At 39.1% G+C, this 27,610-nt stretch overlaps 1 protein-coding gene across 1 annotated transcript; it reads right to left on the bottom strand.

Annotated features, from left to right (window-relative positions):
• Positions 1-230: 230 nt before the first annotated feature.
• On the bottom strand, positions 231-26,734 carry LCP2 (lymphocyte cytosolic protein 2). Its single transcript, XM_030957519.1, has 21 exons — positions 26,555-26,734; positions 24,029-24,091; positions 21,458-21,504; positions 15,837-15,902; positions 14,957-14,988; positions 13,890-13,924; positions 12,447-12,654; positions 11,638-11,738; positions 10,709-10,778; positions 10,415-10,498; positions 9,590-9,615; positions 9,486-9,505; positions 9,276-9,380; positions 8,327-8,357; positions 7,669-7,681; positions 6,544-6,664; positions 4,099-4,148; positions 3,056-3,159; positions 2,158-2,241; positions 1,018-1,173; positions 231-353 (listed from the first exon to the last, which is right to left on the bottom strand). Exons 1-21 carry the CDS (start codon positions 26,630-26,632, stop codon positions 231-233), a joined length of 1,617 nt encoding a protein of 538 aa, XP_030813379.1. The 5' UTR covers positions 26,633-26,734.
• Between the last annotated feature and the right edge of the window lie 876 nt (positions 26,735-27,610).

The raw sequence follows: 27,610 nt of genomic DNA, 5'->3' as shown, positions 1-27,610 counted from the left end.
TCTTGGAAGATAAGAAATTCTCATGTGCTGTATGATTAATGGACACTTTGTAGGAAAATTATATTTATAGACTACTCTAAGGCATAATTTAAAAATAACATAGTCCTTTTTCTTTGAAACTGTGAATTTTAATGACTTCATGATTTCAGTTTGCTGAAAAGGAAAATATCTTGAAGTTTATAAACTTCAGGAGGCTTCAATACTATATGTGATCTTCTCTAAAGTTTCATTTAAATATGTCCTGCAGCATATTTTAACATGCACTGGTTTCTTGAACCTCTGTCTTTTCCATCAATCAGAAGAAGGGGTGTTCTTTGGAAGTGGTCAATGATATCTGCTACAGAAGAAAATTCCTGTGGGATGGAAAAAATGAGAAGGCTAAGGCCAATATGTCAGAATTATTAGTAACCAGTAGAAACAAAGTTTTATTTAAAATTCTAAATATTTATCAATATTATAAAAATATATATAAGGTCCAGATCAACTGTTTTCATTCCTGCCATGATCTGTAGCTCAGTAACTGTGTACAAGCTGTTGCAATGCTGTATAATTAATTTGTATAGTCTTGGTCTGTTTAACACATGCTGTTGCCACTGTGCTTGATGTACTTGAGAGTTCAGAGGTGGCTGATCGGTTCAGGGGTTCTGTCTGGATCAGAACTGCCAGGAATGTGCTGAGCAAACCCACAGTCCTGCAGGCTGGGGCTGAGCCACCAGACTGGCAGCAAAGCTGGAACTTGGCAGGTATGGATTAGCTCTCAGCTCTGCATTTCCCTTATCTGGTATCTCAGTGGGAAACAAACATTCCCTAACCAGGCACGTGGATTTCTAATGCCTGTGTTCTAAGGCCACCTCTTCATTCCCTGAGTGCAAACAGCATAACCTGATTCTGCTTCCAGCAATAACAATATTCTCTGAGACAAGAAGCAGAATTCCAGCCAGAACAGTCACCTGGCACTGAGGAATGAGGCAGGAGATGCCTTGAAATGAAGAGAAGTAGTTGAAAAACACAGAGTACCTCTTTTCCTTTCAAGCTGGTTCCTAACAAGTACAAGTGTTCCTGCTCCTGGTAGCGGATCTGGATGTTGTAGACTTTGTCTCTGTACAGCACCATCAGGACATAGGGCTGAGTCACTGTTTTCCTTGAGCTGTCCCTCACCAGGAATGTTCCATCCTGAAACAGGAAAAAATGAAAGATGACAAAGAGCACACACTCCTGGGTTTGATCAGTGTAACACCTTTCACTAGAGCACTTGTGCTTCCAAGTGTTTTTCTCTCTGAAATCTTCTTCCTACACTCCACCATTAAAGCATTTAGGTCTTTTGACAAATGTGTTGTCTTTCAGTTTGCTGCTTCAAACTTTCCTCTCTGTTACAAAAGCAGATTCTAAAGGAAGGAATGGTGTTGTATGAGGGAGAGATTCCATTAAAGGAGGAAGTGAAATATCAAAGACCAAACCTCACATCACTTTAGCCAAAAGAGAAGTTCATTTCCACTAAGTGCCAATCACGTTTCCTACATGATGGATTTATAGACAGCTTAAAATAATGGCATTGTCTGTGTCATTTAGGTAAAGGCAGTGATAGTTTATCACTCTCTCTGCTTTTCCTAATTTCAGATCTATTTTGACAATTCTTCCATTGAAATCCCTTTCTTAAAGGCACTGAATGGGACCTCAGAAACTGGACTTTAGTACAAGTCATTGGACTTGAGTACAAGTCACTGGAATGGTGCACATGCCATCTTCAGCTCATGGCAAGTGCTGTGAGGCAGCACAGGATAACCAAACCTCCCACAGCAATAATTCTATTTATCTTTATGATATTAAAGATTATCTATTAAATATAATATATTTAATATATTATTATTTCTTTTATATATTTATTGTATTATTTTAACAATATATAATTACTATAAATATATAATAAAATATTTATTTTACTATTAAATTAATTTATTTAAAATATAATAAATATTTATTGTATTTATATAATTATTCATATTTATATTGCATGCTAAATATTATAATTACATACTAAGTATTATAATTAATTTTTCTATATTTAATTTATCTCCACATGTACAGATGAGCCTTGTTTGAAGCTGTAGTTCATTTTGCTGGGCTCTGTGGCCCAGACAGGGGTGGGGTTTGCAGTACCTTGTTTATCCTGCGGAGCGCTGCCTCTGCCTCGGGCCGGCTGACAAAAGCCACGTACCACTCATCCTTCAGAGAGCCCTGGGGCTGGGACAGGACAAGGACAAGGACAAAGACAAGGTCAGCTGCCAGGGAATGGCAACATGCAAATAAGTGGAGAGAAATTGCAGTGTGAGGGATATGTGGGTCTGTGTGTCAGAATCTCTGTGTGTCACAGATCACGCTGCTATTTATTGTGGTATGGAAAGTGCTGCTAAACTGTTTTAAAATACTTGCTTACTTTGATAAACTTGAAAATATTACAGTTATAGACATTATGCCCCTGCAGGTAAGCTAAGAAAACAGATATTTCCAAATACTTTCAGTAAAAGATTTTTTTAATGTTCTTTTTATGTTCTCTTTTGTCTGCCTGGACATTAGGCACAAAGGCATCCTTTGCCTTCATCTGTCTCTTTGGTTTTTAGCTATCATCTGAGACAACTGTGCAGACTTCCTATGAATGCACTGTTTATGATTGCCCAGCAGTGTTATCACCATGAGTGGTTTGCTCTAAACTTGTTTTATTTAAGGAAATGTGAAGCAAAAATGCACTTAGAAGACAAAGTCCTTTACTCATCAAAGTTTTCTGGAAGGAGAACTGAAAGTTTGATGCTGCTTGAAGGCAGTTGTGCAAAACAAGTAATCCAGAAAACAAGTATTTTTCTTATTTTGCTCATTTGGGGTTCAACTATTGTTGTTTTTCTTGATGAGGACAAAATAAGGCACTACAGTTTGACACAGAAAAGGAAACTGAAAGCACTCAGTAGTGTCCTGACAGTGACTGGAAAAACAGCTTTGAAAGGTGTTGTCTCTCAAAACCAGAAAACTCAGTGTCTTTACAGTTATGGTTCATGTTTTGTACCTCATCTTGCTCTGTGTTTGCCTGGTGAACAGTCTGTCTGCTAGGAATTGGCAATGGAGGTCTCGTGTCAGCTGGGCCTCTGGAAGGAGATCTGCTGTTGCTGCCTTCAGAGATACAAGAGTAGAAAAAACAATGTTAAAATCAGGAAAATAATTTCATCTGTGCACCCAGGGTGTAGGATCTTGATTTTATGAAGCATAAAGTATTTGTATCACCCTGGTGTAAATAAAAATCATGTGAACAGTGCAAATTAGCAAACACCCAGTGCAAACAACTAAATAACTATTTAGTGCAATACAGCACTCTGGTACTGAGACATCTAGAAATTATTTGAAATCAGATTTAGGCGTCTCTATGAGAACCAGGTTCTTTACATCATTTCATCCTTGGTGCACAGGGAATTTAACTGAGCTCTTGTGGTTCAGATTTCCATAAAAACAAATGAACTTGAAATAGGGGTGACGTTTTATCAGTTTCTGTCCCACAGTTACTCACTTAAGAGCATCTTGGTTTCTTTAGATACAGAAGTAACATTGTCTCTTTGCAACCCTTGCCTTCTCAGCAATTAGAAAGTTAAAAATGTCACTGTAGGACATTGACAGCTGTTACCATGTGCAAAAAAATTACTTGTAAAGCAATTGATGTCTAAGTTTTCTTTTTTTTTTTTTTTCTTATGAGATAAATATGGAATGTATTTCACGTGAAAAGCATTTGCTAACCTTTTTGGGGAGTATTAGCATACCACAGTGATTTGCATAGGTCAGCTCTCAGTACTATACAGAAAAAGATGGTTTTATAAAGTTTTGACGCTGGTTGAACTAGGCAGGAAGCCCAAACTTCATGGGGAAAAAAAAAGCCCAAAATCTTTTATTCAGACTAAGTAAGATACACAAGATGCCTTTCAGGAACTTGATAGTTTTCTGTTCCCAGTCCAAGCAGAAACATCCATAGGAAAAAAGCTTTTATATTGACTGCACTGAAACTATCCTTTAACTTTCATCCACTTAAAAAAGAAAAACAATGTAAGGATGTAGGATACAAACCTGGGTGGAAGCGTGGTGGTAGAGAGCCAGTTGCGGACAGGTTTCTAGCACTGTTTTGAAAAAAGAGTAGTCAGTATAAATACAACATTTCTGTGCTCTGATCACCTGATCTGGACTTTGTGCCTGTTCTACAGAATGTGAGAGTCCCTGGAGAGCTGTGCAGGGTGAGGAGAGCCTTCTCTTTTCTTCTTTTTGTTTTTCTTTCCTTCTTTTTGTGCACGTGGATCCACCTTGAGTTTACTGGACCTCAGTATCTGGCAATAAGATAATCAGTAAAGGCCACAGAGACTTCTGTAGCAGGATCAAAGCAGGAGAGCATTAAGCTTGAGGAGTTGCCACAGGGAATGGTTCTGTCCCTCCCCAGAGCAGCAAGCACAGGGAGCAGCTCTCACACCTCTCTCGCTGCGGGGTTCCACCTACAGAGTTATTCTTATTCTTGCAGCTTCTGTAACATTGTTGATAAAAATGCGGCTTCACATTTTGTTGCAAGCTGGGAAAGGCCAGCAACATCAGGGACTGGGGCACCTCCCACATAAGGAAGGGCTGAGGGAGCTGGAAGCTGAAAAAGCTCAGGAGGGATCTTTTAAAGTACATAAACATCTGAAGGGAGAGCCAGGCTCTTTTCACTGGTGCCCTGTCACAAGACCAGAGGTTCCCTCTGAACATCAGGAAACATTTTTTAATGTGAGGGCAAGCAGGCACTGGAGCAGGTTGCCAAGAGTGTTGTGGAATCTCTCTCTTTCCTTGGAGACATTCAGATGCTATCTGGATGTGGTACCAGGCAGCCTGTTCAAGGTGACCTTGCCTGGGTAGGGGGTTGGACCAGAAGACATCCAGAGATCTCTGCCAACCTCAACCCACCTCCAAAACTGCTCAAAATGGAATCCCACTCTTCAATTTCTGTGTTGTTTTTGTTTGTTTGGTTGGTTGGTTTTTGTTTGTTTGTTTTTTCTTCACCTAATTGAGAACAAATTGCCTGCACTCCTTTCCTTTACTCTTCATATTTCTCTTCTGCTTAAATGAGCTGTTAAAAAGGCTCTGAGATAAATATGCTAATTTTGTTTGCACAACAAAAACACCCTATCATGACTTGATTTATGGGAGAGAATCAGTCAGCCCGGGGGCCTCTGCTACAGCAAAATTTGGCAATGCTCTTTGAGTATAAGCAGAAGTGTTCATCATAGGAATAGTTCAATTTGCATATGACCTTGCTATTGCTACTGCAGTATTTGTTTTGGTGTCAGCAGTTCCAGAGAATGATGGTAACTGTGAGGAATTCATCAAAGAGCCATTAAAAAAATACAGATATTAGAAAATGTGCATCAGACATGGACTCAAGGAGCCCACTCTAAGTCATCAAAGTCTAAGTCTGTTGCATGGTACATCAGAAATCAAAATTTAGTTAGGGGCTCTTCTGTCTAGCAAGTGAAGGCATAACAATCAAATATTTGTAAGTTAAAGCTGGGAAAAAATTGCAGCAAGGCTCACAGTTTTAAATAGGAATTACCAACCATTAGAGCAAAATTTAGTAAAAGAGGTGAAATTCTTTCCAATTCAATTCCAGACAACCAGGCCTGTGGAGTTTTTTAGTTTTGAAGTGTGAGGAGTTGCAGCTCTAACATTTAAGGGGTCCTAGAGTGTGCAGGACCCCTTTGTCCTGAATCCTGCCTAGTTTTGTAGGAGATTATCCCTTCCTAAAAGGACTGGTCATTCTCATGGACATTGCAAGCAACGGGAGAGCAATGGGTGTCTCAAGAATGGAAACCTTGTACAGTGTAGGGTCTCGATGCTTTAGGATTTAGCTTTTCCATTTTTCAGATCTTGCACTGCTTTAGTGTATAGCTCTAAAACTCCATGGCCTGTCAGCTGCTGTTCTCCCATGTCACTGAGATAAAACAATTCCTCTCTAGGCCTGGAACTCAAGGACTTCTCACTGTCTCAGGCCCCAGAGATGTAAACAACAGTGAATTGAGGGGGATAACTTGGAGTAAATTTCTTCATTACCTGAAGCTGTAATTGGAGAATTAACCCCTGATATGTAAATGAACCAAACTTAAAATTGTCTGAAAAACTCGTGACCATCTTCCATCCTGGGTGTAGCCCCTTCAGAGGCTTTTGACTGCCCAAGGTGTACCTATTAAAGGCCTTCAATAAATTCCTGCTTTTACCCTCTTAATCTTGTCCAGCCTCTGTTCTAGGTGGCCACTCCAAGGAATCAGTTTTAAAAACTTCCTTGCCATAAAACAGAGGGATTCATGGTTTTTTCTTGGCTGCCTGATGTACACTCTCTGCTCCACTGATATAGAGCTTCAATTCTATAAAGGATTCTCCTGGATAGTAGGATCAGCACTAATTAGCATTTTGTAGAGGTAAGGGCACAGGCTCAGTAATGAACTACCAAGAGGCTGAGATTCAAAAGGAATGACCCATAATGGTGAAACAAACCTTTCTGCAGCAGGAATGCTGTTGGATCCTGGCTTAGGTGGAGGCCTGATGGATTTGGGTGGGAATGCATTGGAGCTGTGTGGGGGCAAAGACAGCTGTGGCACTGGTCTTTGCAAGGCAGCTGTGGAGAGGAAGAGAAGGAAACTGAAATCCTACATGGGATATTCTTAAATGAAGTAGAATGAAGAAATTCTGTCACCTTACTGCTGGCTAATTAGATAAATATAATGCAATAAACAGTCCTTGATGAGTTAGTTACAGACTGGAAACTCATATGGTCAGCTGAGAACTTAAAAGTAGGTATTAAAATTAAAAATAAACTGGAACTGGCTTGAGCAACATTTACATTTTCTAGGTTCTGTTTTGGATAAGCCACAATTCAGGTACCTTAACTGCAGAAGATGGTACATGTTTTCTGTCACATTGCTTCTAAATAGCAAAGTTGGTATCACCTTTTTGAACATGATTCTGAGATTTCTCCCATCATGAAATAAAACATTTTCTTTCTGCGGTATGCTCAGACCTGAACTAGCAGGAGTGGAACAGGTTAACTGTGCTCTGCACAGCTTAAATAACTTTATTCTTTATGGAGGCTTAGAGGCAGTGATAATTCATAGAGACTTGGCCAAATGTCCTGCCTCTGTTATGGAGTCACTTTACCAACTCAATTTCAGAAATCAGCATTCTGCAGTAGTTTATAAACACTGGTGGCACATGGAAGAAATTCTGCTTCTGTTCATAAAAGTGACTAATATTGCACAGAGCCAGCAGGATCTGCTGAGGACTGGGAGACACCAGGTTTCTGTCTCCAGCTGTTTGATGCTGTGTGCAGAACACAAATCTCTCTAACATTATGTATTTCAAAATAAGAAATCCTGCTGGCTGGTAGCTGGCTGACTGAAGGAAGCTATTAGCTATTGATTTCCTGGGGTTTGTGGTTTTGATATGTAAATCTGCATCAGGCACTTTAAAATAATTCTACTGCCTATCAAGGTACCACTGACTTCAGAAATGGCTCTAAGGAAACAACTGAAGTAATTTCCTTTAATTTCCTTTTTACTTTTTTTTTTAGAACTAAGACAAAGAAAGATTTCAAGTTTGAAAAACCTCTGCAGAAATACTTACTGTCTTCTTCATCCTGGGGAGCAAAAAAAAAAAAAATTAGCAACATATTATAGCACAGTTCCTGGGAATGTTTTACAAAACAAAATCTGGACATTGGTGAATTTTGAGTATACAGGGATTCTAATATCTACAACATCACTTCCCTCTAAAATGTTGGGCATTTTGTCTTCATGCAGCACCAAATAATTTTTAAAGTTTTTAAAGCTTTGAAGTTTTAAACAAGATGTGTGGTAGATGTCCCATAACATATCTTGACCTAAAATAGTCAGAAATTCTCAGGAGATATAAACTTTCCTTAATCCTTCAAGTAAGTTTAGACTCTCAGAGTTATCTGAAAGTGAAACTTTTAGATCAGCTTAAGCTGAACAAATCCCCAGAAGCCCAAATCTTTTTTAAGCAAAAGCACTTCTCCCATGTCATAGAAGAAATTCTGGCCTTATTCTTCCTGTTATCCAAGATAAAGTTCTCAGGGAACAAACTGAGCTTGACACAGAAGAACTGTTCAAAAACACCCCATGTGCCATGAAAGATCCATGGGTATTCCTTACAATTTATAAAAGAAACAAGTTTATCTTTTCCAGCATGATTAGTTTATACAGGTATTTAATTTTACTGTAACCCCTATACTTTAAAATATATGCTTTGAGACTACACTTACTTCATTTTTCTTGTGTGGTGGCCAACTGTGCCTGAAAGGAAAACAAAACACTCATCATAGGTGGAATAATACTCATTCCCTTCATGTGCATTAGGCTATATTTTTCAACTAGAACATGAATTTATAGCAAGTTTTAAAGACCAATGGATGCAGAAACATTTTTTTCCCTCATAAAAATATCTCAGACTCCAATTTTCAGCCATAATCTAATGCATTATTCTAGTTCTTAGCACATCTTGATTTTATCAACAAGGAAAATGTCTGATTCATTGATCGTAAGATTAGAATTTAAAACAAGCTTGTACAATGATGAAACACTAATCTTCAAGTCTTGAACTCATTTATAATATTTGACAACACTGCTGAAGCACAAAAGGATATCAGGCTTTGTTTCTCTGGTCAATTATCCTGGCTGGTTAGCAGATCTCAATTATTTCTTCTCTTGTTTGAAGTACAGTCAGTGTTCAGCCCCCAGGTGGTCTAGAAAATGCTGGGGAATGATGCAGCTGTGCTAGAAAATGCTGCTGGCTGCTAAGAAGGAGTTTTGCAGGCTAATAAAATCAATGGGATGAAAGTACAGCTTTCCTTTTCTAACACCCTAAAACAAGAGCAGCAGAACTCATGTAAGAATGTTCCCTAGAGCAAGAACTTGCTCTGCTGGAAAAAACATGGATCATCTGTATCTTTGTACAACTTGAGAGTGAGTCATGCCCCATGTAATGGCTCTTCCAGATATGACTGGAGAGAGTTTTTCTGCATTCACACCTTTCTGCAGCTTCAAGCACATCCTGTGCATATTTATGAACCAAAACTTTGATAGCCACAGACCCTGCTGTCATGCAGTAGCAGTAAATCAGACCATCCTGTGTTGCTCATCCATATTTTTGTTCTTTTGAAAGGAGAAACTTTCATTTCTCCTTTATTGAGTTTCAGTGAAATGAGCACTTACTTTCCAGGGCTTTGCTTCCTTAGAGGAGGTGGGTTTCCTCTTTCATATCTCTCACTTGATGGGACAGGAGGTTTTGGCATCATTGCTAACTGTTCTCCCAGAGATCTAAAGCAGGAGTGAGACGATGAAATAAAGGCAAGAAGCTGCTTATTAAGAACTAACTGGGGAATACTGGCAGTGAGAGGATCATTTGCAGAGGACAAATCTTACCTTAGCTGTGAAACCAGAGGCTGCAAAACAACAAGGAATGGTTAAGAGAATGTGTAATTGTATTAAAATAGGCAAAAACTATCAATAATCACCAAAAAAATTACCTTCTCAGGAATGACTGGTTTCTTCCCTGAAAACAGCAAAAGTTTACATTTAGAAAAAATGGAAGTTGATTAATTAAACTTCCTATGAAATAATTGAGTTTTGAGTAAAATTGAAAGTTAATCTTGCTGGTTGAAAAACTCATATCCTGAGATGTGAGCCAGAATAATATTTTGGCTTTGCAAGTGATGGTAAAATTGCAGTCTCTCTTATTGAAGGGAAATTTAAACATTTTCAACATGGCACGTGTCACAGCTACATTATCTAAGGCTCAGCTTTGAACTGCTGGATACTTTCTTGCCATTATATAACAGATAAGAGTTTAGATAATAAATAAAATTGTAGAGTCATATCTGTAGATGCTTTGTATAATGTGGTTTTCAGGTCTGAAGGAAATGCCATTTTTTTCTGTGTCTTATTAATTCTCAGCCTTCTTTTAAGTCTGTTGCCACATTACCTACAGCAGTGTATGCAGAGTTTCATTACCTTTGTATGCAAAGATGATTTCTTCTTTTAACCTACTAAATATTTCCTTGTTCAATCACTTAGGTGTGCATCAAACCTTTATTGCACAGGGTTCTCATAATGTCTTTCTGTTCACCAGTCTGACCCAGGGTTGCTGTTTTCTACGTTAAATTTCTCTCCCACTGTGTAAGCTCCGCTCACACCATTTATTCATAAACAGATTACTTTGATTACATTTGGTTGAGCCTTGTTCTTTTGTATAAATTATATACAAACTGATGATTTTCAGTAATTAAAGCAAAAACGGATGATTTTCAATAATTAAAGCAACCCCAGTGATATTAATGTGGGCAAATACTGACCTGATCCTGGGCTTTCTCTTTCGTATGGGGGAGCAAGGCGATCCAGAGAGGGTTTGGTGCTTCTGTCTATAGAAGGAGCTGGGGCTAAACACAACAACTGTGTAAGATCATCTGCTGATATAGGTCAATATATCTTTATTATGCATAGATTAGAACTGGTGTTACTTCTTAAAACAACAATTCAGACTCCTGTATGAGTAGCAGAAGAGAGTGGAACTGAGGGAAAAGAGGAAGAAGTGAAGTGCTGCACAGTTTGTGAGAAAGCTTTGCAAAGAGAACTCCAGCTGTACTCACATTTCAAAGGCTTCATGTTTCTGTCTCTACTCAAGTCGTTGTTGCTTGGTGGAGGAGGGAAAGCTGGCAGCTAAAACAGATATTTCACAAGTGGTTAAAATGTGTCTTCACCTTTCTATTTGGAGTGTATTAAACCCACCACACTCATCTGCCAGTCTTGTGTGGCACAAGGAGCAGGTCTCTGCTCACTGCAGGAAGGACAGGCACCCTCTTGGAGCATGACCAAAATCACTTGATTTTTGTTGGATGCAGAATTGCCTCCATCTGCTGTGCCTCCCCACACTCCAGTGGGATGGATGTCTCCTCAGGAAGGGGAGGTGTATTGTCAAAGGAAAGGAACAGGAGTTCCAGCAACCCTGCTGTACCTCTGTGACACTGCATCAGTCCCTCCATCACATCCTAAACCTTTACTTGTGGAAGCATTGGTAGGTTTAGTGTACATCTGATCTGGCAAACACTGAACCTATAGTGCCAGCTATCAACAGCACAAGAACTTTCAGTTTTGAAGCATTCACAGCAGGAAAAAAAAGGAATCAAATCTTGGTCATGAGTGTTCTGATTACGCAGTCTCTTACACTTTTATGTGGTCCTAATTCAATTGGACAAGTGCTAGAAGTATAGCTTGGAAAAACATAACCTTGTTTTCAAAACAGAGACATCTCTTACAAATACATAATTTCTGTGGGAGAGGCATTCACAAGTAGGTGTGTATGTCCAGTGTAAGAATCAATGAAGGAATATAAAATAATTAAATCTATTTCTCCCATGAAATTTAATTGTTCCTTGAACAATGGCCACCTTGTAACAGAGTTCAAATCTATTTTGATGGCTTCCTCTTCATACACTAGGTGAATAAAAATGGCCCTACACTTGGACTCCTAAGAAGGTCCTGGGATAGGAAATAGTGAGATATGAAGACAGGAACATACAGTAGCACTTCTCCCCCCAAATGAGGCTGGGCCAGGTCTCTGGGGCGGTACTGGAGGCTGATGTGGAGGCTGATGTGCTGATCTCGTTGTTGTAGGTCTGTCTAAAGAAAACAAAAATCCCAAATTAAACAACTACACAGAGTTTGGTTATTTAATACTAATTCAATCTTTCTGACAAGGAGCCCTTACAAGAACATGGCTACTGAAGTTAATAAATCATCAAGACATTGCTGTAGGATTTGCCTGGCAGTTGCTTTAGGATCAGTGTGATGTGTTGGGAGTTCCAGGCTGCTCTGTCCCTGTGGGGGTGACTCCCCTGCCAGGCTCTGGGCCACAGGATTTATTGCATTCCCTGCAGCACAGTGTGTGAAACACCAGCCAATCTGAACGGCAGCTGAGGATTCAGACATAAAACAGAAATGACAGGCAGGGACAGCTGATTGTTCTTTTCCCAAATTTCACTAGAGATTTTTTGCCACTGTTGTGACAACCTGCTCTGTCCAAGGTTGCACTGCTAAAGCTACTGCAGCCTGTACGTGTGTGTAACTTCATACAGGTTCAGATCAAAGGCCCAATAATGCACACATCCCACAAAACTAATCTTTGTTCCAACAGAGCTTGTCCAAAGTAAAAAAAAATGTAACTTTAAAAGTCACAGAGTTTGTGTCACTAAATCTTGCTTATGAACTACACTATTACCTTCAAGGAAAAATCTTCTATATTCCATTACCAGCCAACTAAAATGTAGCTGATAACATGGGAAAATCTCATCTGTAAATTATTAATAGCACTTAATTTCTAGTAATTACCTATGTAATCTGTGCTGCTTGGAAGTGACTTGGCAGGAAATATGACACTGTGATGTGCTTCTTCATTATTGGATGGAGGTGGCTCATAGCCATCGCTGTCATGTTCTGCTTCCTCAGGCTCCTCTGTTGGTGATTCATAGTCAGCCTCATCTTCCTTCTCCTGGTCTTCATCAGGGCTTTCATAATCATCATCATCATCATCATCATCCTGACAAATGAGCATAAAAAGTGGATGCTGGAAGAGAACACCAAACCCTGCGGAGCAGTTCCTGGTGGCCTTTCACTGTGGTATTTTTCACTCTGGAAAATACCAAACTTTTACAACCAGTTTGAGGGGGAAAAATCTGTTGAAATAATACAGGGAAAGGAAGAAACTTTCCACTAATGCATTAGTGGGGCTTAAGAAAGGAAACAAATATCATGTGATGCCAGTGAGTGCAGTGGGAGGTCAAGATAAGGTGTAAGTTTGCTGAAATGCATTAATTGTTTTAGGGAACAGCCAAGGCACCAGCAAACAAGCCAGTGTCCCCGGGAACACAATGGAGCAGCAGCTGATGCTGCTGATATTCATTCTTGCTTTCTAACATGTCCTCTACAGCATGCAGCCCAACTTGTGAAAATTATTCATAAAAGCTGAGGTCTTTGATTTGGGTCTTGATGTCCTCCTGACCTAAACCAGCCTCGTTTGCCAGACCTCATAAGGGGGCAGTGTCAATATGGTCATTGCACATCTGTGCAATCTGCCAAGGCTTGGGAGAAAAAGAACCCTCCATTTGTCGCTGGTACCACAGCTAGAATTTCCAGAGTCCTCTGCACTGGCACAGAGCCCATGTGCTCTGTAGGTAGTTACTTTTATCTCTTGTGCTCCCGGAGTAGCAGCAAATCTCCTGCGAACTTAGTAACAAGTGGCTTCTAAAAATGCCTCTCCCTCTTATTTTTGGAGAAAAGCCATTAGCACTGGTTAGCCTCAGAGATCTTCATAAACTCAGGGTGTGCATCAGCAGCTGGGGTGGGTGTTTCACCTAAAGACATTATTGAGGCATTTCCTATGCCAAAAGGCAAAAGGAACTTCTGCAGGCTAAATGGCTTTAAAAAAAATACTGTTCAACAGGTTGGCTCTAGAGAACAAAATGGCAAGAATTTGCCATTGAATAACACAGCAACCTTGCACCTCTAGGCACCTCTTTTAAGAGCTTAAAACAGGGATGTAAAACTCAGCTCTGCTTCTGTGGAGACCTGGTTGTAGGCTGGGAGCTACAGGAAGGCAATAGGAAGGCAATTCTGAATTTCTGGGGAGAACCTTTTCTCAGTGAGGAAATCTGTGTGCAGCCACTCCCATCATTCCTGCTCCTGCTTTTCCTCCCCCTGCTGTGCTGCCCAAGCAGCCAGGGCAGGAACAGAGAGCCCCTTGAGCCTGGGGGGTTCCTTCACCCAAATACTCACAAATGAAGACCAGCCACCATCATCCTGAGCATACCCTGTGGGAAGAACACAACCACACAATTCTGAGCATGGACCCTTTGTCAGAGATGTAGCAACTTGATAGAAAGTGTGGGAGAGGTTTTACAGTGACTTCTGTGAGCCAGAAAGAAGTTTGATAAGAGAATAATAAGAATTTCCTTCCAAGGTCATTGACACAGAAACCAAGAAAGAAAGAAAGAGAAATAAGAGAAACCTGCAACTGCCTGTTCCAGTGAGCACTTTGTTTGTATCCTGCCCAATGAGTAAAGTGTAAACTCATGAGGTTTGTAAGAATGTATAAAAAGCACGCAGGCTATGATAAAAACAGGTCTGAAGCCTTCTGAAAATGGAATGTTGCTTTGTATTGTCTCTGTCTCAACTATGGAAGAAAGAACCCAAGAAATGCCAGGTGAGTTCTGGACCTCGGTGCTGTGCCCCAGGCAGGAGCTGTTCTGTCAGAGGCAGGCTGGCACTGATGAGGGCACATCCTGATTAAAACCAAGATAAAGCTGCCCTGCTGTGACACAGTCTGGGTGCTGGCACTTCACGTTTGTCCCACTTCCAATTTAAATTATATAATTTGAAATAAAATGCTTTCAGAATGAGCCCAGACTTCTTATCTTCTTGTTTAAGACTCTTTTAGCTTTCATAAAAGAAGGGTTTGGTTTTTTTAAATCTAAGCTTCCCTCTCTAATGCAGTGCTGCTAGGAGGAAAGGCAGGAGGTGGAGATGTTGGAACAGAAATATATAAACACTGATACAATTTATTGGGTTAAATAAAGACATTTTGACTATTCTGAGGTAAAACTCTCTGCTCTTGCCTTCCTTCACCATCTTTTCTCTTTAAAAACACTTTTTCTTACTAATTGTTCTGAATCTATGCTTTTCTTTTTTGAAACTTCTTTACACTCCCGTATTTTCATTTATTGTTTTGGATTTTTGGTTCCTAACCCTGCTCCCCTCTGTTGACTCTGCCCTGCAAGTATTAATTTAACATTTTAATATTTTTAAACACTTTTTGTTGTTAGAGTCTGCCAGTATTCACTTACCCGTGTTTTCTGGAGATTTTTGTGTTTGGGCCCTGTAACAAAGATACAAAAAATAAATTCTTTCTATTAAATGCTTGATGCTTCTATTGCAAATAAAGGCAATAGTTAACTGTTACAGTAGAAAGAAGTTTACATAGATGAGTTCAACTCTGCCCAAAATGCCACAAAAATACATTAGCTGATATTTACATAGAGGATCCTAATAAAATCTAATCTTTTTCAAGAAGAATTGAAGTCAGAGAAGTCAGGTTTGAAGCAAGGGGACCCAGTAAATACATTTACCAGTCCTGAAAACAGAAACTTCAAAGTCAAGTTCATCAATGTAAGGTCAAATAAGGTTTTTATGGTTTTCAGTTCTAGTTTTGGATTCTAGTGAATGGAAATGTGTAAAATCATGTTATCAGATGATGCAAAACCATGTTATGTAGACTGGATTTGGTTTTCACTGGGTAGGATCATAAATTGTTCTTTTCTCATAGAATGTTCTTGCAGTTTTTGCTCTTCTTCTATTGCGAATACTATATTCAGTGACAAATATTAAGAATGAAAGAGTGTAGTGAAGTATAGATCTGTGGAGTACATTAATGATGATTTATTAATAATATATTCCTAGGCTTCATGGCCTTCTTAAGGGCTATGTGCTCAGGTGGAAAACTGCAGGAAATGTGCAAATGTTACTTGGTTCTGGACACGGCAGAAGTGTCTGGGGTGTTCATGGACTCAGGATTTGGTATTTGATATCCGATGGCATTAATGAAACAGAGCTTTATTCTACAGAATTTCCATGCTGCAATTCTGATCAGGCATTATTGATCAAATGAAAACCAGTCCAGAAAAGATCTGAAAGCTTTGAAGAGGAAAGCTGAGTTGTCTTACTCACCATTTTGGAAGGAAAGAGAGCCTCCCTTCATTTTTGTTTATTTCTTGGCTTAATTTACTTACAATTCTATTGGAAAGAAAAACAAAAATAGTTTAAAAAAAACCTTGAAATACATCACTTGTCAAAGCAGATAAATAATTTTCTTTGCCATTATCCCTCAGTATTTGCTGAATTTAATTCGGTAACTCATTATTATTATTTCCTATGTGAAAAAACTTTATTTACTACTACTTTATTTATTTATTATTTACTATGTGAAGAAACCTTGAAACCCATCACTTGTCAAAGCAGATAAATAATTTTCTGCACCATTATCCCTCAGTATTTGCTAAATTTAATTCGGTAACTCATTATTATTATTTACTATGTGATAAAAGCACTGAATTTATCATCATATTGCTAAGTTGTGCTACAGCATATCCTACTACAAACTAGACTGTTTTTCCCTTGGTAAAACCTCATGTTGTTGGATTGTGTTTGAAAATAAACATTAAAGCCAGCAAGCCTTAGGATCTTTGGGTGTTGTAGACATCACATTGCTTCAGATAATGACCATGGCATTTGTATGATTTTGCGTGGAAAAAGCAAATAATACTTCAGGAAAACAGAGTTTATGATTGCAAAACCAGGGATTAAATGTTCCCTAAAACTCTTCTCTGTTCTTTTTGTGTTCCTTCCTCTGCAGCCAAGCAATCCCCCCAGCACAGAAGGGCAAAGACTGATCTAATTCCATGTTTTAAGACATTTTCAGGGCATGGCAGAAATATTAATGTAATATCAAGAGGCTATAGTTTTATGCCTGGTGAGATCTTTCCAAGTGGAGCACAGTCAGTACTGAGATTCACAGGGTTAATTCTACTGAGACACCAGAATTCTGCTCTGCTACTAATGAAGTTTGCCTCTATGACTATTTTGTTTCAAAGAAAGCTTGGAAAGAGCCATGATCTGATTCTGAATTGTCATTATTTCTTATTGAGGAACACCCAGCTTCAATGTTGTTTCCTTTTGCTGCAGGGGACAAGGAAGTTGCTGTGTGAATAATAAATTCCATGTGAGACATCAGGAGATGTCCTGGGGTGAGCAGTGCCCTGCTCACATCAGTGCTTTGGTCAAAAAGTGAGTTATGAAATTTGTCTGTGACTTTTTCCCTGCTATACAAGAGGCAGAGGATTTTTCAGCATGTCTCAGATTTTTTTCAGCTAAAGAAGTAAAATGAAGTTCTCTGGTTTTGGAGCTAATAATTCTTACAGTTCAGACCTCTCTGGGTTTGAATGAGACCTGAGTGATAGGAAACTTTCTGAACTAAACCTGGGCTGGCTGCTATGAGCATTTACACCAACTGGTTTTTGAGGAAAAACTGAGAGGAAGCAGTTGATCATCTTATCTTGCTGCCAAAAAATTAATCATATAATGCTAAAACACAGTGCCTAACCTTTACTTCTAGTTTATTTGAAATGCTTCAAACCAATGGCTCAGAGGGTTTATTAGAAGAAAGCAAATTCTAGGAAGGTCAGGCTTTACAAGCAACGTTCTCAGGGAAGATTGGTGCACTGAGCAGCTGAGCCTGTCACCCTGTGAGGAAGGAAGTACCAAAACCACACAGCTCTCTGAGCTGTGGGAGTGGATGATAGGAGAGGATAAGGCAACAGCACTTGCAGAAAATGTTACTCAGACTTCTCATTCTCTTTCTACCTCCTCCACCAGTTGCTAAACTTAAAACTGGCAGGAAGTTGAAATTTTTGAAAAAAACCCCACACAACCAGCCCCCAAAGCAGGACTCCAAAACTGGCTTTAGTTCACTCAACTGCAGATCCTGCTCACATGAGTAGAATCCCCTCTACATGTATTGGGACAAAGGGCTTAAGATGGGTAAGAGAGGTGGAATACAAATTCCTCTGGGGCCAGGAATTGGTTGACAGTTGCATATTGAGCACTGTCAAAAGCACAGTTGGTGATTCAAGTCTTTGGTTTGGCCTTTGAGAAGACTCTGCTGGGCAGATGCAATGCTGTGTTGTTGACTTCAAAACAGACTGAGTTCTGTTCTAAACCTTGCCACAACCTTTAGACCCCAGCTGAGAGCATGTGTGCACAGGCACTGACATCTTTTACCTTTTTAATAGAGAAAGTGCAGATTTCTCAATTTTTATGTTTGCACTTTTACTCTTCTGAAAGTAGAATGACTTTCCGACTGTGCCATGTTTGCAGGCTCTGGCTGTGTCACACTGAGCTGGCAGATGCCAGGAGTGCAATCATGAGCTTTCTGCTGCTGGAAATTTCTGGAGTGCTGTGGGATACACTTTGGAATGCTGTGATGCCTTAAGATTTTTCCACAAGTCTGGAAATTCCAAATCTCAGGTTTGCCATGAACCTGCCACTGGAACAGCCAGAGGGATTAGCAGCATCTTGAAAATTTGGAAACCTTTTTTCTCAATATAGTAAAGAATAGGAGTGACAGACTAATTCCAGTGTTTATATCATGGTTCAGGTGTCAACCAACCACCAGTGTTGTTTTTAATGAAATCTTTGCTTTTTCTGTTTATGAATTCTGACCACAGTAAGTAAGGCACTGTTCTGTTGAATGTGTTTTAAAATATTTTACAAGACTCACATTTGTTCTCTACAAGTATAAAACTTCATGACCTTCTCTGACTGGCAGCAGTGCTTAGGAATAATAGGAAAAGCCTGTTTTTCTCTTCAGCTGTAAATTGGCCTCTTGTTTAATTAGATTTGTAGTCAGAATTGTCAGTATCTGCCCTGTGTAAAATCCACCAAATCCCTTCCCTGTCTCACCAGTGTTTCTCTTTCAGGACTGTTGCTTGTGAGGATTCAGGTGTGTATCTAAACAGATATATAAATATATCTATATATCTAAACAGATATCTACACTGTGTATAGTGGTATTAATATTAACTTTTTAAGCAAAGTTTTCCAGAAAGAGTTCAGCCCTTTCAGGAGAGAGTGCTAAAGATTTTAAGAAGTATTTTCATTTTCAAAATAGTGCTTAAATTTGTGGTTTTTTGGTTTTTATAAAGAAGCCAGAAGTTTTCTGAAGATGTGCACTGGTAACAGGGCTGGTAGAGATGAAATTTCAAAATAATAATTCATTAGTAATAACAGAAGGTTGTAGTTTTACAATTAGATTCAGGAAATGACCTGTCATACCTTGTAATGACGCCTGTGACCTACTTTTGATTCTTGAAAAGTCACAGGATCACCCCCAAGTAATGACACAGTTCTGTTCAAACCCTGAGCACCTTTAGCAAGCCCACATCTCCAGCCCAGGGGCCCTGTGCAGATGCAGCCTGGGCTTTGCAAACCTTGTGTGATTCCAGGTGCTGGCTCCATGTAGGTCAGAATATTCCTGCTAAATTTACTGAGGAACAATCTCTCGTGTTAATTTATCTTTTATTCACTTTGTCACTGGCCAAGGCTGTAACACCGGCTGTTTCTATCGAGCTTTTTGCAGGGTATGGTGAGGTTTTAGCACTGCTATTAAGTATCAGGTAGTGTAACTATAATATACTGATGCCTCTTTCCGCTTGTAGAGGAGCTCTTGCTACAAGCAGTTGAGGTTTGCATTACGATACAAAAGAAAAGTGTGAACGTGTTCTAGCAGAAGTCACCACTTGGTGTTTCGATGAGGGCGTGGAGATTCTGAAGTAAAGAAATTAATGTTTAACAAAATGACAGATTCTTCTGCCCATTAAATCTCTCCTGGAGGGTTGTTTTGGGGTTAAGTGGATTTTTGGTTTAATGTTGTTTTTGGGGTTTTTTTTTGGTGGTTGGTTTGTTGATTGTTTTTAGTGAGAACCAGTTCTCTTCCCTAGCAAAGCTCTAAATTCTTGTTTTAAACAGTGCCATTCCATTTCTGCATGTATAATCACCATATTCCAGTGAATATTTTGCTTGTTTGTAAGTATGAAAAAGTTCCAGAACTTTCCTTCAGATTGAAATATCTGCTTATTTATTCAGTTCCTCAAGCTGTGCACCAAGATTCACTCTTTTAAAGCTCTTAATTTCAAATTCTCTTCTGGTTGAGAAATCCAAAAGATCTGAGTGAAAAGGCTGTTCAGTTTCTGCTGGGCTGTAGCACATGAGAAACCCAGAAGAACTGTCTGAAAAGGGCTGTTCACTTTTTCTAGGGTGGGAAAATCAAACTTTGAGGTATCAATGGATTTGATGAGGAGGTAGAAGCAACTCCACATGGTTAGGTTTCATTTTAATGATTCACCTATGGCATCCATCTCTGGCATGTCTCAGTTTATTAGACCACCCACTGACTACTTTTCTCTCACGAATTTGAAAGGAAATCACCAGAAGTTCTCAATATTAAAAGTTCAGACAATGAGAACAAGAGGCAATTCTGCCAAAGGACTGCTAAGGTGGGACAAAGTATCAGAGAATTACAAGTTCTACACTATGGTTAGATGAGTCTGTCACAGACAATCTGGTCTGTCATCAACACTGTTAAATGTTTCTTTTAATTGAAAGTGAGTTCAGAAATTCTGAGACATCAGAGCATCTTCTATAAATAATATCTGGACCTCCTTACTAACATATTGTACACCACCAACCCCTATCATCAGGATATTCATTGTGTGAAAATATAGATGTGATTTTAAGAAATATGTCACGTCCAAGGAAATTTCAAATTCAGTCCTTCATATCTGATCTGAACAAGGGTGTCCTGCTGGGTTCAGCTCTTCCCACCAGCTCACAAAATTTTTCAATATTTTTGTCTTCCCCAAAACACCTTCCACAAGCTCTGATGCAGCTGAAAAGGCAAAGTAATTTGTATCTTGTGTAGCAAAATCAAGATATCCATGAAGGGAGGGAGTCTGGAACTGGGAAATGAGCAACAAAGACACAGCCATGTTGGAACAGCTTGAATTCCTTTTTTTCTCTCTCCTTTGTTTGAAGAACTCCATGCGTCTCATGGTTAGAAACGTTCTAACCTCCAGCTTAAATGTAGCAGAGAACTCATAGCAAAATTAAATCCTTCATTTTTCACCATGAAATATTAGAAGAAGCAAATTTCTTCTACTCAGTATTGACTTAATGGGATTCTTTTTCTCCATTAAGTAGCTTCTATGAAGTGATGGAAGATATTGAGATGAATTGGAAACTTTTTCAAGGCCTAATCCACAGAGGCTGAGAAAAACTATTGAACATTGAATCACATGGTCCAGACTGATTTCTCTTGAACACCCACCTAAAGCACATGAAAATAATTTCAAATCCTCAGCTGTTGTGGACATAACTGACTTTTTCCCCCCCTTTAAGTAAAAGTCAACAGTTAGGCAGTGAACAGTTAAGTCATACTTCAAAGGTAATACTTGCATGAAAGTTTAACCTTTGTGGAGCTGCTGTCAGTCAAAGGATTTATGCACAAGTTCTTTTGAACATCCCCCAGACAATCTTCTTGTATTGTATCATTTTGCTTGAGCAGACATGACAGCACTCGTTTTATTTTGGAATATTCTTCTTTTTCTCTCAGTGCACTCCAATAAACAAGTCTCTAACCAATCACTCACAAATCATTTGCCTGATATTTCCTATGAGACTTCAGTGCAAAACAGCTAAAATAATTTTTAGCATTAAAACAGTTTGACTTTACTTACGGCACTCTGAGCTTTGGGAATTTCTGAATATCATTTTCAGACATGTTCTGGAAAGGAAACACATGGGATATGTGACAAAACTGTCCATGGAACACCCTGTGACTGGTCCAAGTCAGTCAGACACATATATTCAAAATGTGGCATGAATTCATGTGGCATTGATGTGACTTCAGGAGCCAGGTACATTGAATTCCTTCCTGTCTGCACAGTGAAATTAGGCAAGATTGTGCATGATTGCAAAATTTGAGGGGAGAACTGCAGATTTTAAAATACAGAAGCTTTGGCTGGAGTGTTGTTCTAAGAACCTTATCTGTAACAGAGTACAGGAAAAATCAAATGTTCTGGGGGACACTGAGCTAGAAAACTCCTTGGACTTAAAAGCAGCCTTGGCAGCCTAACAAATCCTTCCAGAAGGGATGGGGAGGATGTTTGTTCCCCCTCAGCCACAACACAGCCCCTGGGCTGAGGTTCCCCTGACTGAGATGTGCTCTCTGGAAACCTTGGTTTGTCTGGAAACCATTCCTGATGCTCCTGCAGAACATCCCTTCTCTTCCTCCAGCATGTGCAAGTCCACACCTGGGACAGATTCAGGCATTATGAAGAGTTTGGATTTTGTTGATTTAGGATTTTGTTTAGTTAATCACAAGCTTCATGAATTCTCTTTGGAACGGGGATGATAGTCTGGTTCTTTTTGTATTTTTTACTGGTAACAGTAATAGGTTTCTAATTAGACATTGTTTCACAAAGCTGTCAGTGTCAAAGGACAGAACAAATCCTATCTGTGTTTTTCTACACTATTTTGCCTCTGGGAGGAGTGAAACACAGGCTAAATGTGCTGCTTTTATGGAAATGTACTGCAGTACTTCCTGAAGAATCATATTTTTTCTAAAAGCTTTTTAAGCTTCTCTCTGGAGTTCTATTCTGGTGATAAACCTGACAAATATTAAAGGTATAACCTCTTTTACAAGGGCCACATTTCTGTTTTAAATAATAGAGAATTTTATCAGAATAAGTTGCATGGAACCCCTTTGGTTTTATTCCCACTGCGTCTCAATAGGGCTTTCCTTGTGGTAGCCAGAAAGGTGACTCTGAAATTAGGATGTTATTCTGAATAATTTTAGAGCAACATTTTTACACCAGGTTTATCATGTAGATCTGACAACAGCTACAAACCCAGCAGACACTCAGCCTGAGCCGCTGCTTCTGTGCAAATGTAATTTGGCAGTTTCCAGCCACTCACAAAATGCAAAAAGATGTTTCTTAGGAAAACCATTCATAGAGAGAAGCAATTTTTTTCCAGATTGGATTTGTACTCTGGAATATTTTACTGGACATCTTCCTCTGTTTAACAAGTGAACCTTCTCCTTTTTGTTCATTATACAATTGCCAACTAATTCAAAAGCTTAAAAGGAGTCTGAGCAGAGGTGAGCAGCTGCTTGGCTTGTTCGGTAGAAAACATCCTTCAAATCTGCTGGGATGCCTCTGAAGAGCTGCTGCACCCTGAGCTAATTACAGAAACACTCTGGAAATAATAGAAAATCACAAAAATCATTCAGAAATCACACAGTTACTGCACTTTCTATTTGCACCTCACAAACTCCCAGCATGTCATTGTGCTTCCAGAGGCAGAAGTCCCACTCCAGCCACAGCTCCTCAGTGCTGGAGCTGAAATCTCCTGGGGGCTGGGGGATAAATCCCATGGCAAATCTGAATAATGCTGACTGCACCCTCCAGCAGCAGGGAGGGGTCAAATCCTGTTCCTACAACATGAGCTTGAAAAATTTTATGTTTTGTTTCAATGAAATGTGAAAAAACTGAATATTAGGACAAGTAAATGAAAAATACAAAACTTTAGAAGAGGTATGCAGAAATCTCCCCACTATGACTAATTAAATAAAATTACTACTTCTGGGGAAATAAAATGGCTAATATTTGAAAATTAAAGTAAAAAGCAGTAATACTAAAAGCTCCTACACATCTTCATGGATGTGTATTTAAGACCTGGAAACAGCTGCTATGTCAGTGGAAGTTATCAGCTTTTTTTCTAAAATTAAGCCAAGCCTAGAACAATGGTGATTTAAAGCCACTGAGACTTTGCTTACTAGTTTTGATGCTCTTAAATTTTACTGCTTTTGTGCATTGCTACAGAAGAAATCTAATTTTATCTATAGAGGAATGAAGGAGTTATTCCAATGAAAGGTCAGTTTTTCTGAGCAGGGCTGTGTTTTTAATATGAGAGGATAATAAGTAAATGTGGGGTTTCTGTAGTTAATATTTGAAAACAAGAACTTTCTATATTCAAGAATTCAAGACAAGATTATTGTTTTAGAACTTCCCTGTCAGTTTAAAAAATACTAAAAATATTCATATTGAACAAGATGCTTGGGCTCCCAGCATTCCACATTTAAAGCAAGTTGTCTGGCTGATTTTAGCAAAAGCATTTATCTCCCGTATTTATACCTCAGTAACCACCTGGGAGGTGCCTCTCCATCTGCCAGTGCGAAATAAGGAGGAGTCAGAAACATCACTTGGTTGGAATTTTGCAGGAGGGAATTTTACAGCTCCACTTACCAAAAACCTTTGTCCATTTATGCTGTGCTTCCTCACAACTTTCTCACAGTCCTTGTACTTTAGCTGCCAATGAGAAGAAGATTATTATTGCACCCTTAACTATTAGAATCAATTAAGACACTTAAACATATGTCTGCCTTTGAGTAGATGCTTTCAAGATACCTTTTTGTATGCTGTGGCCTCCCTAAATGGCTCATTTTGTCCCAAAAACATGGATTTTTATGACAGACATCCTTCAGTGAACTTCAAGGTTCTCATCCATTTAGGAACACATTATTCCTCACATTTACAAACCCCCTCACAGTTGCCTGGCCCAAAGAAATATCTGAAAGAATGGATTATTGTGGTACTGACTGGGATGAGCAGCTGCAGAGGCAGAGCAAAAACCCTATTATCCAGGAATACTAAAGCTGACTGATCCCAGCCACAGAATTCATTATTGTGATCAAAAAGCTTTCACTCCTGGATGGAAATCTCACTTGTTAATCCTGGAAATTACCTACAATATTTGTAAAGCTTTCCCACAGTATTATGATTTCCAGTAGCATTTAGGACAAGGATATGCTATTGAGAAGCTGCTCATGTACAGGCTGACCACAAAGCAAGACATGACTTTTAAACATTTCCAACAGTTGTCCTAAGTTTGGTTAGGGGGGATTTTGGGGGTTTTTTGTTGTTTGTTTGTTTTTTGGTTGGTTGGGTTGGGTTTTTGATTTTTTTTTTTTAATTTAAGCAGTAATAGCATAATGTAAGAACACAATTTATATTTTTGATCTGTTTCAAGTTGGTCAAGTCCATATCAAAAGGAGCCCAAAGAGCAGGCAGACAAAGTGACTTTTGGAGGCTTCAAGACAAAAGAATGACTTTTATTCTGTCTGAAACTTCTGTCAGTGGAAGTTCTGCAGACACACCACCCTGTGCTGCTCGGATAGCTCCCCTAAAGCACAGAAATTACAGAGTTTTATGGCCTTTGTAGTGCTATCCCATTTTTCAATTTAAGGTGTAACATTGTAACTTGGTGTACGATCCTGGAAACAAGCCAGCGGCAGAGAGGATAATTTGAGGAGCCACCTTCAGTTATTCATATGAAGAAACAGACGTAAATCTGGTAAATATTTTAGGATATAGATTAAAACTTTTGTGCAGGTTGAGGACTTAAACCTGTAAATAATTTCTTTCCTACAGTGAATGTTATTGTGATTTCACCAGCACAAGTCTGTATGCAGAGGGAAGCAACACATCACTGTCATTGAGATCTAATCTCAGTCTTGAAGTAATTGATAAAAAAATGCTCTTTAGCTATTAAAAATAAACCTTGGGCTAACCCAAATATGAACATTGCTTTTTCTAAACAAAAAAAAAAAAATAAACAGAAATTATTTGAAAATTTGATTCATTCATTCTCTGAGTTTATCTCAGAGATAATATCTCAGAGTTTATATATCTCTCTGAGTATATAACATTCTCTGAGTTTATCTCAGAGATAAGATCTGGTCACTTGTGACAGGTGCCCAGAGCTGGCTGACTTGGGCTGACATTCTTGTCTTACCCAGATATTTTAGATTACTTAAACAGCTTTTGCCCTGATTTAGCTCCCCAGGAGTGGAATGCCATTATCTCCATTCTGGAGAGTGTCTTGATCACTAGAAGGGAGGCACTACAGATAAATGTGCATTCAGTTATGGCAGAACTTACAGTTTTATCACTGTTCAGAATATTAATATCAGATTTTTCAGAAAGCTGTTTTTTCCTTCCTAATTTCTTGGAAATGATGGTCCAACTTCCCTCTGCACCACTGTTGTAATGTTTTTCGTACTTGTCTGGAAGTCACCTGTTGATAATGATCTCATCTGTTCCATCTCCAGTTTTTGGTTTCACTTTCCTGTGCCACCAACTCCCGCACCCTAAAATTAGGGGCTTGTAAGTGGTTGGCAGTTTCACTTCTCTGGAGATTTGGTAGAGACAGATTCTATGTTTGATCTGCTCATCTTTATTAAGTAGTTCTGCATTCTACTACCAAACTTGCCTCAACTCCCCAGATTAGACTCTCACAGTTATAGGAAAAAAAAAAAACTTCACATTATTTCAAAATTAAGCCCAAGGTGTGCCAAGTTTTACAAGTCTAGCCATGGATGTGATTAACAAAGACATTCAGAGGTTCTTTGTTACATCCAGCTATTTGGAAAAAAATATCACTTCTGAAAATCATTGAAGATGAAAGAGAAAATTTGTAATCTTCACACCTTAGTGCCTTCCACAGCTGTTAATGTGTGTTACACCAACAAGCATTGTAGCAACCTGTTTATTTTCTCTAACTGAGCCACGAGTTTCTCTTATACCAAATTTAAAAACCCCTTTCAAGATTCATTTTCGCTGACCAGTTGAGCTCAGCTCCTCATTTGACAGCGGTTTTGCTTTTAGTTCTGCAGCCAGCTTTGCCTATTATAAAATACCTGAATTCAGCCCAACCAATGTTCCAGCAGTTTGCTCCTCCATCAGATGAAGACAAATCAGAGCCAAACTCACCGTCCTGAAATATTCTGCTAAGTCATCTGGGTCCCAGGTGAGCACGTCGGAGCGGTAGGGGAGGTTCCGCAGGTCCATGCTTGGTTTTCTCCCCAGAGCACTCAGGAGTGTTCACAGCCCTGCTGCCAGTGACACAGCCATGGATTCCCTCTCTGTGGCCACCTCCAGGGAATTCCTTGCCCAACCTCCAGCTGCTTCTGTCAAGGAACTGTTCTGGTCAATTGAAATTATGCTGTGAGTTGGTTCCAGAGAGACACAGCTTCCTCTGGTACAAAATGGTCTCTTCTCTGAGAGGTTTCAGCTAGTCAGCCTCACCACTTCCTTTCTCTGAGTATAAATAAGTAAACAAGGAAGCACAGCAGAGGCTTGAAAATGCTCTGCCCGCTACATAGAAGTAAACGCCTCTGGACCCTAATTGCTTTTAATTGCACACATAAATATTTATTTATTTACTCACATTATACATGCATTAAAATATTGTCATATTATCTGCATAAGTGTGAGTTACACTTCTGGTAATCCCACCGCCAAAGAAGAAAATGTTCACGTAAGAGAAACTGCTTTCATTTACCTCAGTACCTGAAATATCCTTCTTTGTACAATTAAAGGTTATTGTCAGAGCTGTACATAATGAGGAACTAATTAATGATGGAATTACAGTCAGCATGCATTCAAATAAAGAATCACTCAGTGAAATTGAAAAATGTAAAAGTTTAGATGAAAAATTATTATGTTGCCATTGTATCAATAGTTCATTTTTTGGCTACTTCTTATGAGGATTTTTGTATCTGAAAATGAATCTACAAAACCATATTATTACCACAGGGACATGACAGACTTTCATGTGTCCTGCACAACCAATTCAGGCACCCTCCTATGGGTAGGTGCCTTTGCTGAGATTACATTGAGGAATTCCAAGTGTGTCTGTTTTTTAACAGAGACACTTCTTTTGTCCATTCTCCCTTTTCTGGTTGTGGAGCCTCCTCCCAAAGCTGTGCTGCTGTGATCCTTGGGCTCACTCCTCCATTAGGCTGCACTAAAGGTGGCAATTCCTGA

Source organism: Camarhynchus parvulus, chromosome 13, assembly GCF_901933205.1.
Source record: "Camarhynchus parvulus chromosome 13, STF_HiC, whole genome shotgun sequence".
Taxonomy (NCBI): Eukaryota; Metazoa; Chordata; class Aves; order Passeriformes; family Thraupidae; genus Camarhynchus; species Camarhynchus parvulus.
Note: the sequence above shows the minus strand (reverse complement) of the source record. Positions and strands in the feature narration are given on the sequence as shown.